The sequence below is a fragment of the Ooceraea biroi genome, chromosome 6 (assembly GCF_003672135.1).
Source record: "Ooceraea biroi isolate clonal line C1 chromosome 6, Obir_v5.4, whole genome shotgun sequence".
Classification (NCBI taxonomy): domain Eukaryota; kingdom Metazoa; phylum Arthropoda; class Insecta; order Hymenoptera; family Formicidae; genus Ooceraea; species Ooceraea biroi.
Window position 1 is genome coordinate 8341274 of NC_039511.1, and position 15105 is coordinate 8356378.

General features: G+C 33.4%; 1 protein-coding gene and 2 long non-coding RNA genes across 5 annotated transcripts; 2 read left to right on the forward strand and 1 right to left on the reverse strand.

The window, feature by feature from the left end:
• Window positions 1-8442: 8442 nt before the first annotated feature.
• Window positions 8443-10401, forward strand: LOC113562158. The gene is made up of 3 exons (XR_003406689.1): window positions 8443-8615; window positions 8717-8854; window positions 10316-10401. It is a non-coding gene; the product is annotated as an uncharacterized LOC113562158 (long non-coding RNA).
• LOC105280016 lies at window positions 10372-12422 on the reverse strand. Of its 3 annotated transcripts, none has more exons than XR_003406620.1 (5): window positions 12122-12422; window positions 11832-12038; window positions 11529-11716; window positions 11127-11399; window positions 10372-11025 (listed from the first exon to the last, which is right to left on the reverse strand). It is a non-coding gene; the product is annotated as an uncharacterized LOC105280016 (long non-coding RNA). The 3 variants fall into 3 exon arrangements; XR_003406621.1 differs by having other exon boundaries at window positions 11832-11946; window positions 12122-12420; XR_003406619.1 differs by lacking the exon at window positions 12122-12422 and having other exon boundaries at window positions 11832-12106.
• A 2101-nt stretch (window positions 12423-14523) lies between these two features.
• On the forward strand, window positions 14524-15034 carry LOC113562201. Its single transcript, XM_026970757.1, has 2 exons — window positions 14524-14797; window positions 14916-15034. Exons 1-2 carry the CDS (start codon window positions 14584-14586, stop codon window positions 15032-15034), a joined length of 333 nt encoding a protein of 110 aa, XP_026826558.1. The 5' UTR covers window positions 14524-14583.
• The last annotated feature ends 71 nt before the right edge of the window (window positions 15035-15105 follow it).

Consider the following 15105-nt stretch of genomic DNA (forward strand, 5'->3'; position numbering starts at 1 on the left):
ATATTTCTTCCATAACATTTTTTTTATTCCCTATAAATTCACAATGTATAAACATGCTATAGTTGTGTTATATATACTATATACTGATATATACTGAATTATATTAATATTATTAAAGTGAGACGAGTTTTAGCCCATTTCTAGAAAACTTTGAATTAAGTTTAGGTGATGGAAACTTAATTTATGATATATCTTATTATCTACGATATAAACTCAATATTTTGTTAAATTAATTATACATTCATTTTACTATTAAAATATATTTACGTTTAGCAGGTAATTTATGTGCATTAGGCAGTGATTGTCCAACTGTCACATCTTCTTCAAACAGTTCAATAGGATTGCCACTATCCAATGTAAGATTTGGGTTTACCCATGGCTTTTTGTTAAATATGTCGTCCATAATCTACAATATCAAGAAAATAATATTAGTATGCAAGGAAAGTACCAATTATGATATATATAGTGTGATTCAGACCACCCGTACAGCCCTTTTATTTCGGAAATAGAACATTTTAGAGAAAAATGTTTCAGACAAAAGTTGTATGGCTTCGAGGGGAACATAAGATGGTATCATTGGTTTGACCTTGAATAGTTCGTTTGAAGGTCACGCGAAGATCACTTCAATTTCTTAAATTAAAACCCCAACTTTTTATTGCAGATTCTTATTCTCCATCGAAAAGTAAGTAACTTTGTCTGAAACATTTTCCGAAAAATGTCATCTTATGTCCTTAAAATGTCCTCAAAACTCATCTGAAGATCATTTTAAGGACATAAGATGTCATTTTTCGGAAAAATGTTTCAGACAAAAGTTGCATGTTTTCTCGCGTAGAATCCGAATCCGTAATAAAAAATGCCATGTCTCATTAAAAAAAATTTCAGAATTCTAACTTCCGGTCTGAAATTTTTTTTTAATGAGACATGGCATTTTTTATTACGGATTCGATTCTACGCGAGAAAACATGCAACTTTTGTCTGAAACATTTTTCCGAAAAATGTCATCTTATGTCCTTAAAATGATCTTCAAGATGAGTTTTTGAGGACATTTAAGGACATAAGATGACATTTTTCGGAAAAATGTTTCAGACAAAAGTTACTTACTTTTCGATGGAGAATAAGAATCTGCAATAAAAAGTTGGGGTTTTAATTAAGAAATTGAAGGTGATCTTCGCATGACCTTCAAACGACTATTCAAGGTCAAACCAATCGGTATATACTGAAAACAATGTTGGTTTGTAATGTTGCGCTTCCGTTGGCGTTCGGATTAGATTCAGAAGATCTTGAAGAACTTGATTGGGACAGAACAGCTATCTGATTTTGTTCAATTTCTCTAATATTATTTTGTTCTTCTTCAACGCTCGCGTTTTCATCATGATCTGATAGATCGTGCCTGTAATTTATCGCTGCTTAATATCGCTGTATTAAGTTAATTTTTATTAAAATACATTGAATATTCGTGTTTTTAATTTAAACAGTTACACATTATTTAATTAATATACACTCACTCCCAAAAAAGCGGTACACTAAAATTTAGGGAAAAATTTACCAACCTTCAAATGATCATAACTTGGTAAATAATGAAGATAAAAATATGTTCAAAAATGCAAAATGAAGCTTCAAATATTCACTTTAAGAATATTTGAATGGCAATTATGGTCGACCATTTGATTCAAAATGGCGGATGACAAAATGAGAGGATGCAAAAGTGATAACCGAAAGTCCGAGTTTGTGACGGTGCATGGCGTGAATTAGATATCGCAGCCTAATGGGACCAAATGCAAATGAAAATATAGTATTATCTTTAAAATGCTTTTTACCGAGCTCGATGCGATCATTTTTCGCTGAGTTGTGCAACTTTAAAAAAGAAAACACTCTGTTAAGTAAATTTGGAGTATCTCAACAAAAATGATCGCATCGAGCTTTGTAAAAAAGCGTTTTAAAGATAAAACTCTATACTTTTATATGCATTTAGTCCCATTGGGCTGCAATACCTACTTTACACCATGTACCATCGCAAACTCGAATCTTCATTTATCAATTTCGCATGCTCTCCCTTTCCGCCATTTTAAAAAACTCGTGCACAATTTCGATTTAAATTGCGAAAAGTAGGGTTTCAAAGCTTTAAAACCGTTTTTGAAATTTTGTGCTAGGATAGTTAGGTACCGAGATATTCAATTTCGAATTTGCAATATCGTCGATTCAGCAAGGCCTAAGAAATTAGAAAACCCTGCGGTTCGTTTAGTTCTTTTATAATTCCAACTGCTGCGTTCATTATTCTTTATACTCCAAATCCTTCTTATGTGGTGTGTGCGTGTGTGGGTGTAGGTGTATGTAGGTGTGTGCGCGCGTGCGTGCGCGCGCGCGCGTATGTGTGTGTGTATGTATATCACAAGGATGAGGACCCCGTGGTTCGTCAGTTCCACAGTAATTTAAGACTCCAAACCCTCCTTGTGGGGTGTGTGTGTGTGTGTATCACAAGGATGAGGACCCCGTGGTTCGTCAGTTCCACAGTAATTTAAGACTCCAAACCCTCCTTGTGGTGTGTGTGTGCGCGCGCACACACATGCGAAATTGATAAATGAAGATTCGAGTTTGCGATGGCACATGGTGTAAAGTAGGTATTGCAGCCCAATGGGACTAAATGCATATAAAAGTATAGAGTTTTATCTTTAAAACGCTTTTTTACAAAGCTCGATGCGATCATTTTTTGTTGAGATACTCCAAATTTACTTAACAGAGTGTTTTCTTTTTTAAAGTTGCACAACTCAGCGAAAAATGATCGCATCGAGCTCGGTAAAAAGCATTTTAAAGATAATACTATATTTTCATTTGCATTTGGTCCCATTAGGCTGCGATATCTAATTCACGCCATGCACCGTCACAAACTCGGACTTTCGGTTATCACTTTTGCATCCTCTCATTTTGTCATCCGCCATTTTGAATCAAATGGCCGACTATAATTGCCATTCAAATATTCTTAAAGTGGATACTTGAAGCTTCATTTTGCATTTTTGAACATATTTTTATCTTCATTATTTACCAAGTTATGATCATTTGAAGGTTGGTAAATTTTTCCCTAAATTTTAGTGTACCGCTTTTTTTGGGAGTGAGTGTAGATAAGTTAATTTTGAAAGTGTCCGAAAACTTTTAACCTGCAGTGTATATGTGTGTGTGTGTGTTTCTTCATCAAGTAGCAAATTTTCATTTTTCTTTTACGGTATAAAATGATAATAACTATTTAGGAAGGAACATACTGTTGTTCACTGGGCGTTGTGTTACTTTCCCTATGAACATCATGTACTGTCATCAGATGTCTTCCCAAAGATCCGGTAGTACCGCCAGTACAGGAGAATTCATTGTTGCTGTGTTATCGCATAGCTCGCAATATGCTTTATCTCCTTTACGGGTAGCGTATTGCCAAACTCAACTTTTGCGATATTTCATATTTATTGTGAATGTGACACAGGTTATTTACGTCTGACTGAAGACTCACCGGTGTGAACCTGGCAACCGATGTGTCACTTCACATACACGATTCACGTATACAAGGACACGTGTCCTCGTATATACACGGGTACACGTGTATAGATTAAAACACGGGTTAAAACAAAGAAAAGGTAAATACACGAATTATACGTGTAGTTCGGTACACGTGTATTAGGGAGCTCTAGTAGAAACACCATTTCACTATACGCTCTGCTTCTAATCTGTTTTCATATAATGACGACATTCTGAGAAATTTTGATATATTTCTAATATATTTTTCTTTATTATATTTTAGTTTTACATTATTTTGTAACATATCATTAGCATTACATAATTTCTTTTTATGTGTTTTATTATAAATTTTTTTGTATCCTAACAGATCTTTCCGATGCAATTTGTAATATTTTTTATTGAGAATAATCTTTTCATTTTTATAATGTGGTATTCCATGCACAAAATTATATAAGTGTATGTCAGTATATATTTTTTGTAATATACGTTGTAGACATGAAATATAAAATATAAAAATGATATATATGTTAGTACAAGATAAAGACTCGTCACACCACACGCAACCGATTCTCCGTTCTCGCACGGTCTTACTCTCACGGGGTCTCTCGCTACTCTTCTCTCATCGATTCTGCCGTTCGGCTCTGCAACTCTTTCTTTATCATCTTATAACATCCGCATCGCTTGATTAGATAAAACGCTTTTTGGAATTCACTCTCTCTCTCTCACTCCTTCACTCGTAGTCTCATCTTACAATTATTCACTGCGACGCTATGCGTTCGCGGCTCACGTCATGACGCATCGCTCTCTGGTGCTTCGCCGACTTACTTATACTCGATATATGCTCGATATATATATGGTAGCCCTACAATAATGTAAATTATTTTTATAATTTTTTTATGTTTTGTTAGCAAATTTTCTCTATGTGATTTATAATATTTTTTATTATAAATACCTTTACTTTCAAGTAAATCATTTTTACGAGTTTCATAATTTTCTTTCTGTTTTGCTAGCAAATTATCTCTATGTAATTTATAATATTTTTTATTAGCAATACTTTTCCTTTCAGGTAAATTAATATTTGTCTTATAAGGCAAAACATTTTCCGATTGGAATAAACCTCATATTTTCTTTGCTTCTTATTAGTATGTACATTAATAAATTTTTTTTTCTTTTTACACCATGTTTGATAGTGTTTGAATCCTCAGTTGTGATATGTTTAACACTATTTTGATTGAATATATTTTCAGAAATAGGTTTTCTGAATGAAGGTCTTGCAATTGTAGGAAAATTTCTATTTATTTAATTTAACATTTGTACTAAATGCTGACGCATTAAACTCTGATCATACATAATTGTATTTGGTTGAAAACCATATAAAAGTACATTACAAATGCAATTGCAAAAACACCACAATCGTTACTATTAGATTGGCTTTGAACTGTTGGAAATTGTATTGGTTGTTTATGAAAAGATAGAAAGGATATAATTTGCAAGATAAATTTTATGATGCACATGCAACCGTTTTAAATTTAATGAATCATAAATGTAAATCATTTTAGTGTCATAGTAGCTGCAAACCCAATGTCATCTAAATTAGTTGTCATGTCGCTGCAGCTATGCCAATATTGTATATGTTTCTTATCTTTAGGTATAGGCTTAATTCGATCAGGACATTGAATTTTCCATGTTTCCTTGTTCATATCTGATATAATTTTAATAATGATCCAAAATGATCAATATGAATATCCTCTAACCATTCACCTCTAAGAATTATTTGTATGTTGTCTGTATGCATACTTGGCAAATTATTTCAACAGAATTTATATCGGAAACTTCCTTGAAGATTGTTTAAATGGATATTTATTTCTGTTATATTACAACTAACATTCATTGATATATTCTTATTTTCTTTATTGTATTATTTGTATCGTGTTTCAATTTAAAATATTTATAGAATCTTGATTTTTTTTGTCGACGTTCTCGTCTTTTATTAGCTAATATTTTTCTTCTTTGAATTCCTCTAAAGAAAACAATTGTTTTGATCATCAGGTCTTATAATTCGAGGAAAATGTTCCAATTATTTAATTGAAACATCTGCGTCAAATGTTCACGCATTAAATTTTCATCATACATAACGGTATCTGGTCGAACATTAAATAACAATGATACTGCAAAGGCAATGCAAAAAATCCACAATTATGACTACTAGATTGTTCTTGAACTTTTGGAAATTGTACTGTTTTTTTCAAAAGGATAAAAAGGATATAATTTTCAAGATATATCTTATGGTGCTTATGCAACCGTTTAAATTTAATGAATCATAAATATAAATCCTTCTTGTATCATAATAATTACAAACCCATGCCCATTTAAATTAATGTATCGCTACAGCTATACAATATTTGAATATGTTTGTGATCTTTAAGAATTGGTTCATCGTTTCAGGACATTGCATTCTCCATGATTCACGTGGATGATACTCTGAACAATTCTTTAATAACAGTCCAAAATAATCAATATGAGTATCATTTAACTGTTCGTCTTTAAACGTAATCTGCATCATGTAAATATTCAACAATATATAATATATTAATAATTTTCTAGAAGGTAAATTAATACTAAATAATACAAAATATATTCTCTTAATAAGTATTCTACCTAAGTAAATGAAGAATCAATAGTAATGTAGTCAATAACAAGCCAAAAGTCAGCGCTAAAAGCAGCCGATATTTTACTTCAGCCTTATGGCAGCCGATTCACAGCGCCTGAGCAGCCGATATAATAATTTAAATATAATATTTTTCCATTGTCACCTGCAAATAAAAATATGTATTATTACTATTATGCAAAAATATATTTTAATGGTATGTGTATCTTTAACATATTACTTACCCAAATACTTCTCGCACAATTAGTTTATCGATTAAATTCGATATTGTCCTCGATTATAATCGATTTGTCCTCAATTATGACTGAAATAACAATAGCATAATTCAAAGTTAAATTACGAAATATATACTACATTTAAAAAACACGCGTTATTTATTTCCTGCTACCATATATTTTTCAAATAAATACAATTTTAATAAAATCAGATAAATTTTATCAATTAGTCATAATTATATACACGTTTACTTTATTACTTTATATTACCAAAAGCTATAGAGAAAATTATTTACATCACGTATTTTTAATCAACAATTATTCACAAAATTATTTCAAGTAAATAACATTATTATACCTATTGAGGATGAATTCCTAATCATCGAATATTTAATAATAAATTAGCATGATACTACAGCCGCCGTCCGATTAACGATTACAACACTATTAGCCAATGATGCAAGAAATGGCTGCGGTAGCATTGGTTAGGAATGGTTTCGCCCATAGATCATGCTACCGCATCACATTTCTTCACTGCTATCAGCGCCTCTATTCTACAGTATACGTAACATGAACGATAGATGGGGGCGCGCTGAGCGGATTGCGGTCTGGAAGCGCTACCGATAGGAATTACAAGAACGTTGCAATACTCGTGTTTTTCATAAACTTCATTTGTCTTTCAACGGTCGAGCAACGATTTTGTCTTTCGTGTATTTCATCCAAGAGTGTACTTTTGTCTTTCGTGTGTTTCATCCAAGAGTGTACTGCAAAACCGTATTCTCGTGTAAAATCGTTTTCATCCAAGAGTGTCTGCAAGACCGTATTCTCGTGTAAAAATCTATCATCAAGATGGATGGAAGAAAGGAAGAAGATATAAGTATTTCTCTATTATCAATTTACGTGTACGATTTGGAAACATACTATAATCTTTTGCTTAGATCTAAGAAACAATACTGCGTAAATAACACCGTATTCTCCTGTAAAATTCTACTATTTTGCCATTTACACGGTATCGTTTCTTCTTTCAACGACATGTAGTTTATATTTTTTTAGTTTCTAATTATTATTATATTATTCCCACACAGCAAAATATATCACAAAGATATCTAGGAAATATCTAAATGTTAGAATATCTGATTGTAAATTACTGTCAAGATATCATGAGAATATTTCAAAGACATCTCCAAGATTATAAAAATCATGATAATTTCATCTCAGATGTGATATCTATTCTGTATATATAGATGATATGTATGCCTCATTAAAAGCAGATATTATATGCAATTTATTTCTCAAAACGGAAAAATCACGACAAATAATATATTCCAGACATCCCAGGCAGCGCATATAGGTTTCAAAGCCGTTTCATAAACGTTTGACGTAACGTTTCATAACCATTTTATTTAAACGTCGAAAAGTAATAAAATTTCACCTTTTGAAAAAGTGAAGTTACGCACTCTTTATTTACTTCAAAAGAGTCCAAAAGAAGAGAAGAAGAAAAGAGTACTGGATCGGTTTTCCGGATATTTATAAGGTGATAACGCAAATGTTACTTGCGAGAACGTCACGCCTGGCCTGGCCATCTACGGTCGCTTGGTGAACCAGAGGCTGCCTGGGATATATGTTTTTAAACGTCGTAGAGATATCTCAGAGACGTCTTAAAATATTTATGCTTTTCGATCAGTATGAATAAAGATAGTCATGTGCAAATGTGCACAGATATCTTTTTCAAAGAAAAATGTATATAGATTATGAGATATCCTACAGATATTCTGTGAATATCTGAAAATAAAATATCTCAGATATGACTTAAAATTGTAGTCATATACATATGCGATTATGTCAGCTGATATATTTTGCTTGTGGGTATTATATATTATATTTTTAATCTAGATGCTGTGGACATAGATTTCGATGATTTCGAAAACGTAATATCCGCTCCCGTGGCTGCTCAGAATCCCGTGGCTACTTCGCCTGAAATCTCATCAGCTTCGACTTCTCTTAAAAATCCCGTGGCTACTTCGCGTAACATCGCAGCAGCTTCGACTTCCAAAATGCTGTAGCTACTTCGCCTAACATCGTAGTAGCTTCGACTTCCAAAAATGCTGTAGCTACTTCGCCTAACATCGCAGCAGCTTGGACTTCGAAAAATTCCGTGGCTACGTCGCCTGAAGTCACAGTAGCTTCGACTAGTATTCCTGCCAATCTTGCTACACATGAAAACATAAATCCACGTAAGTAATAAATAAATAAGTAAACAGCTTGATATGCGCGCGCCGCGCACACACACACACACACACACACAAATAGTTTTTACTTACTTTTCTTATTATAGAATACAGGCCAAGGGGAACTCGGGCGGGTGTCTAACGACAAGAGGAGCACTTTATGCGCTTCCTGTACAGGTTGTCCTCCCCACATTATTTTTGGGGCAGAAGAGGTGCATACATGAGAGGTGCGACAAAAAAAGAAGGTATTAAATAATTTTTAATAATATTTCATTATGATATAATATTTTATTATAATAATATTTTTTACATTCTTTTATATTTCACGCATCAAAAATTTAATATTTACTACTTATTTATCATACTTATATTTTAATATAATTCATTTTAATGCAATTCATCAGTTTTTTAATCATGTTATGTATTGGGTTGTTCGGAAAGTAATTTCGTTTTTCACAAAGAGATGTCGTTAGTCGCATTCCTCAATACTTAACCTTACTCTAAGCGGCAAATTCGTTTTATATTTTGACAACTGACATTTCAGACGTCATTTAGTATCTTATTTGTGCGATCTGTCAAGTAATTTTGTTTGCATCACATCAAACATGAAATCAAAGTGAGCATTTTGTAATATTTTGCTTTTTTACTACCGAAAGGGTAAAAATGCAGTGCAAGCGAGAAAAAGATTGTGTGCCGTGTACGGAGAAGATGATTGAGTGAACGTTAGTGTCAGAAATTGGTTTTCGAAATTTCGTACTGGAAATTTCGATTTGAAAGATGCACCACGTTCAGGTCGGCCAATTAAATCTGATACGAGAAATAAAGCTCTGTGGGATGCAACCGTCGCATAACAACACGCGAAATTGTGAAAAGTTAAATTTATCGAATTCGACCGTTTACGATCATTCAAACGCCTTGGATTCGTTTCAAAGCTCGATATTTGGTTCCACACAATTTAAAGGAAATTGACTTGATTCGACGCATTACCATCTGCGATTCATGTTGAAACTGAAGAAAATGAACCATTTTGAAGCGAATCATAACTGGAGATGAAAAATGGATTGTTTACAACAATGTTAAGCGAAAACGATCATGGTCCAGGCAAGATGAACCTGCTCAATCGACATCCAAGGCAGATATTCATCAAAAGAAGATCATGCTTTCTGTATGGTGGGATTGGAAGGGAATCGTATTTTTCGAGCTACTACCAAGCAACCAGACGATTGATTCGAAAGTGTATTGTCGTCAGCTGGATGAATTGGATGCTGCCATCAAGCAGAAGCGACCAGAATTGGCAAATAGGAAAGGTGTCGTATTCCATCACGACAATGCCAGACCACACACAAGTTTGGTCACTCGCCAGAAGCTTTTACAGCTTGGATGGGATGTGCTACCACACCCACCATACTCTCCTGATCTGGCACCATCCGATTACCATTTGTTCCGGTCTCTACAAAATTCTTTGAACAATGTAAACTTCGATTCAAATGAAGGCGTCAAAAATCACTTGCTTCAATTTTTTGTCAATAAGGAAAAGGACTTCTATGAGCGTGGAATCTTAAAGTTGCCAGAAGGATGGCGAAAGGTAGTGGAACAAAATAGCCAATACATCACTGAATAAAATTGATTTTAAATATGAAAAAACCGCCTTTCATTTTTCCTTGAAAAAACGAAATAACTTTCCGAACAACCCAATATAATTACAGATAACTGAATCAGCGAACAAGTCAAACTTAACATTGGAAGAACGAAGCATAATGGATTATATAAAAAAACTTTATTTGCTACATACATACATATATGTAGATTTCTTTATTATCTGACAGTCGCCTTAATGCGAATTTTCGTTTTTGTATGAAATTGTGAAAAATAGCACACTCTCTAACACACGAAGCACAGTTTCTCAACAAGCCGTGTATATTTAGAAACACAACAATTTGGAAGACTTTAAAAGATAGCTCAAACAATCTATAACGTCTTTCGAATACTTTCGCAATGTTTTTTACACGCTTTACACTATCCGAGTAAATTCGTACCATACATTTTGTCCGTGTTTGTTTTACTCTTATTTTATCTTATTAAAATAGAAATTGCACTAAAGAGACGTAATAAGATTCACATACGATAGGAGCCTATTTTAGCGATATGATGATACAATAATTCAGCACTTACGGTTTTCTCAAAAAAATTGTAACGACACTATGACACGTTATTTTTAATATTAGAGGAAGTTAAATAAGGCTTTAGAGTAATACCACTTTGTTTAAACACACCGCTGATGTTCAGTGAACATAAACGCAAGCTTGTTGGACTATTCATGGAACTACAACTGTTTAAAATAGTACCAGATGTAAGATAAAAAATCGTTTGTATGTACAGTAGACCTTTGCGAATGTATAATTCGACGGGATCGATTCTGGAATGAAAGATACAGTAAGTAATAAATGATTGACTGAATTTGAAATTTTGAGAGATCTCGTCAAATGTTATAATTGAATAAAAATGTAACATATTTACCTATTAAAAAGGTCTCATCATATAAAGAATTTGTCTTTTATTAATAATAAAAGTTTCTTGTACTTTTAATGTTAGATACTCTTTTAATAACTTCTGTGGCATGTTTCCACCTCGAATGATCGTTAATTTGTGCCAAAAAGAGCTTTAACCATTTTTGAGCTTCCTCCTTCGATTCAAACCTATTCCATAATGACATCCGTGCCATTATTAGAATTGTTTATCAGAAGTCAGAAGTTCTTTACTGGAAGATTTCGATAATTTAACTAACGTTCCCTGCAAACAAATATACAAATTACTTGAAATAAAGTAACAAATTTATGACCAGATATTTGTGTGTGGTGTGTGTGTGTGTGTGTGTGTGTGTGTGTGTGTGTGTGTGTGTGTGTGTGTAAAGATGCTAACTAAGTTTGTTAACTGGTATCACGTGCTCTGGATTTTGAGTTTTCTCCGCGTGTTTCTTCGGTTCCCAAATCTTCAAACAAAATCTTTGTAGACGTGCTCAATAATTTTGACCGTCTATGTTTACGCTGCCGATGGACATTTCTTTACTGATGCATTGTGGCTGCGTCACCAATGGACAACAAAAGTGGCTGAAGAGGAATAAAGAGTGATATGATACTTATTTTCTGGGAAAAGAAATCATGACATGATATTGTTCATATACTATACTATATTACATATACATATAATTAAATGTGATATTACCCAGCAAACATTTTGATTGTGGGATGTTGCCAAATGAGAAACAAATATCAGCGGAACTATAATGCCAAAGCCAGAGCCTACTGTGTCCTCAGTTGGTCTCCACTGTGAACCAAATCTGACGAACATATTCCACAATCAAATTGACGACAACATTAGAGCAGATCTGACAATAGAACGGTGAAAATGTTGCATATTGACGGAAGTGTGCTAACAGAATTGCAATAAAGTATGTTTACAAAGTATGTTTTCCATTTGCGACCTTCCGGTACTGAATCTGTCATGTAACTTACCGACATTAATAATCACCAAGTAACAAAAAATAAAATTAACAGCAAGATCCCCGCATGTTACTGGAATTTTAGATAGTCCGAGAAGAATTGTAATTCCCGCAGTCTCACACGCACGCACGAACACGCACGCACACGCTTAGGTTATACACAAGCCATGTTCCAAAATTCACTGCCAGCGCTGAAAAGCTATAGTGTACGTGACATAAACTATAGAGTTTCAACGCTGGCAGTGAATTTTGGAACACGGCCCCAGTTTAGGTTTAGGACGTTTAGGTTATCTGTAATTCCCGCAGTCTTATACATACACACACACGTACACGCACGCTCACACGTCCTCATGTACGCGCGGTCTTCCCCCCCCTCTCTCTCTCTCTCTCTCTCTCTCTCTCACGGTCTTTCTTCTTCTTCAGAATTAGGTATATTAAATATTAATATCATTTTTGATTGAAGCAAGTTTGATCACACTGAGAGTGATTAATAACATTGACCTATCACAGCCATTCTTATTTTGGGAGGAATCATGACGATAAGCCTTGGCGGACAAACTCGCTTGGAATTTATATACATGAAAACGCGCCTTGGCGGACAAACTCTCTTTGAATGTGTTGTGTGTATGTGAGACTGAAAACTGAAACTGGAAGTCGAAAGTGTCATTTTACATGAACTTGATTCGAGATCTCAGGATTGACTGCACCAATCTTACTCGGATTGGTCGCAATCGAAAGATCGTATCAACATTATATAATAAAAGTATCATTAGATTTTCTGTTACGAACTTCATTTCCGAGATTATTTTATCGGAAAATCTGACAAGGCGAAACTCGAGATAAAGCTACTTGGTAGCGCCTCGACGATGCCGCGCCAGTGCCGTATCAAGCGGCTATTTCTCATGCGGCTATTTCTTTTTTATGTACTTGGCGTCGCGACGCTACCGCGTCGCTTGATGTGAAATCAATAATTAACTAGCCAAGTATCTAGAAGCAGTTTGAGTATTTTACCCAAACGTTTTCCATGCATACTCTCTTATCGCATGACGACATTGAAGTACTTGGCGTGCCCGGATCGCAGTGGTCATGTATTCTTGTAAATTTGTACAATATCTTAATTTGTATTGTATCTTGTATCTTCATAATTTTCAATAATGACTCGCAAATGATTTTGTGTTTCTTATAGGTAGGACAGGACGTTTTAATGTGATTCGGGCACGCCAAGTATTCAGTGTCTCCGATAAAAGAGTATGCATGGAAAACGTTTGGTAAAATACTCAAATGCTTCATACTTGGCTAGTTAATTATTGATTTCATTTAGTTTTGAGTTTTGACAAGTTGGGAGTTTTATGTACTTGGCGTATATATTTTTTCTTTTTTTAAAAAGTCGAACTTTCAAAAACAGTGTAATTATAAAAAAAACAACCTTTCTAAAAAAGTGTATTATGAAAATTTATTTCTTCATAAATATACATGAAATCAATGCAATTAGCCAAGCATATCATTATTTATTGAAAAGTGAATTGTTCACAAATGGATATGAAATAAAATTTATCTAGTATTTGTTTAAAAATGGATGTTGTCAGTGCAATATCCAAAACTTATATATAAGATGCATTCACAATTAATCCAAAAAGTATATGAAACAAGTTGTATACATTCAAAAGTATATGCAACACAAGCTTAACGCATCCATTGTCTCTTCACGCAAATTCTAAGTCACATAAAACGGGCTTAACTGACTCAAATGATCAACGGAATCATAGTGAAGCAAAAAACTTGGCGTGCCCGGATCGCATTGGACATGTCTTACAAAATTCTTATAAACTTGAGTAACAGTATCTTGATTTGTACTGTATTTTGTATGGTGAGCTATTACATCGTAATACAACCGAGCACGCCAAGTTTTTTGCTTCACTATGATTCCGTTGATCATTTGAGTCAGTTTAAGCCCGTTTTATGTGACTTAGAATTTGCGTGAAGAGACAATGGATGCGTTAAGCTTGTGTTGCATATACTTTTGAATGTATACAACTTGTTATATTGGATTAATTGTGAATGCATCTTGTATATAAGTTTTGGATATTGCACTGACAACATCCATTTTTAAACAAATACTAGATAAATTTTATTTCATATCCATTTGTGAACAATTCACTTTTCAATAAATAATGATATACTTGGCTAATTGCATTGATTTCATGTATATTTTTGAAGAAATAAATTTTCATAATACACTTTTTTAGAAAGGTTGTTTTTTTATAATTACACTATTTTTAAAAAGTTCGATACGTTTTATGTACTTGGCATAAATATTTTTTCTTTTTTTAAAAAGGTTTTTGTAGGGATTAAACATTATTTATTAGAATTACATTTAATCAATAATTAGGACATAAAAAGGGAACATGTGTTTGCTTAATTTTTTATTATTCACAGGCTGTCACATCCAACTTGTGTACAACTTTGCTGCTTATAATGATATTAGTAAAGTTAGGTAGCTTCATGTTCTATCGCGATATAGTGTTTGACTTGATACGTTTTGCTGAAAAAAATTTTTGGAGTACCACCTATGATGAATTTGGTGCTCAAGTCCTGGAAACATACGATAAATTAGGAATGACTATGGTTTACATTTTCACATTTATCGTCTACATCGCAACATTCAATTACATCTTCGCACCTTTCTTTGGTATAATTCTCGTTTTCTGCTCTGCATTGACAAACTTATTTATTTCTCGAACTCCCAAAACTCACAGAGCAATGCTGCATAGCATTCAAGAAGATATTTTCATTTATGTCTTAAATAGAAATCCAAGAAACGAATGTAACGAAGAAAATACTACCGTTTAAATTGTGGTTCGATTTTCCGTATCACTCACCGTATTACGAAGTCACTTACACTATACAGGTAATAAATTTTAAATAAAACGAGTTTGAAAATATTTTGTATTCTCAATATACAAAATTTCAATTTCATTGCTGATATCACTTTTACAG

Excerpts from the sequence above, each read along its gene's own strand:
- LOC113562201 (XM_026970757.1), top strand. The coding sequence starts at position 14,584 with ATGATATTAGTAAAGTTAGGTAGCTTCATGTTCTATCGCGATATAGTG. Across the intron at positions 14,798-14,915 it reads CATCTTCGCACCTTTCTTTG|AAATCCAAGAAACGAATGTA; the intron begins GTATAATTCTCG and ends TGTCTTAAATAG.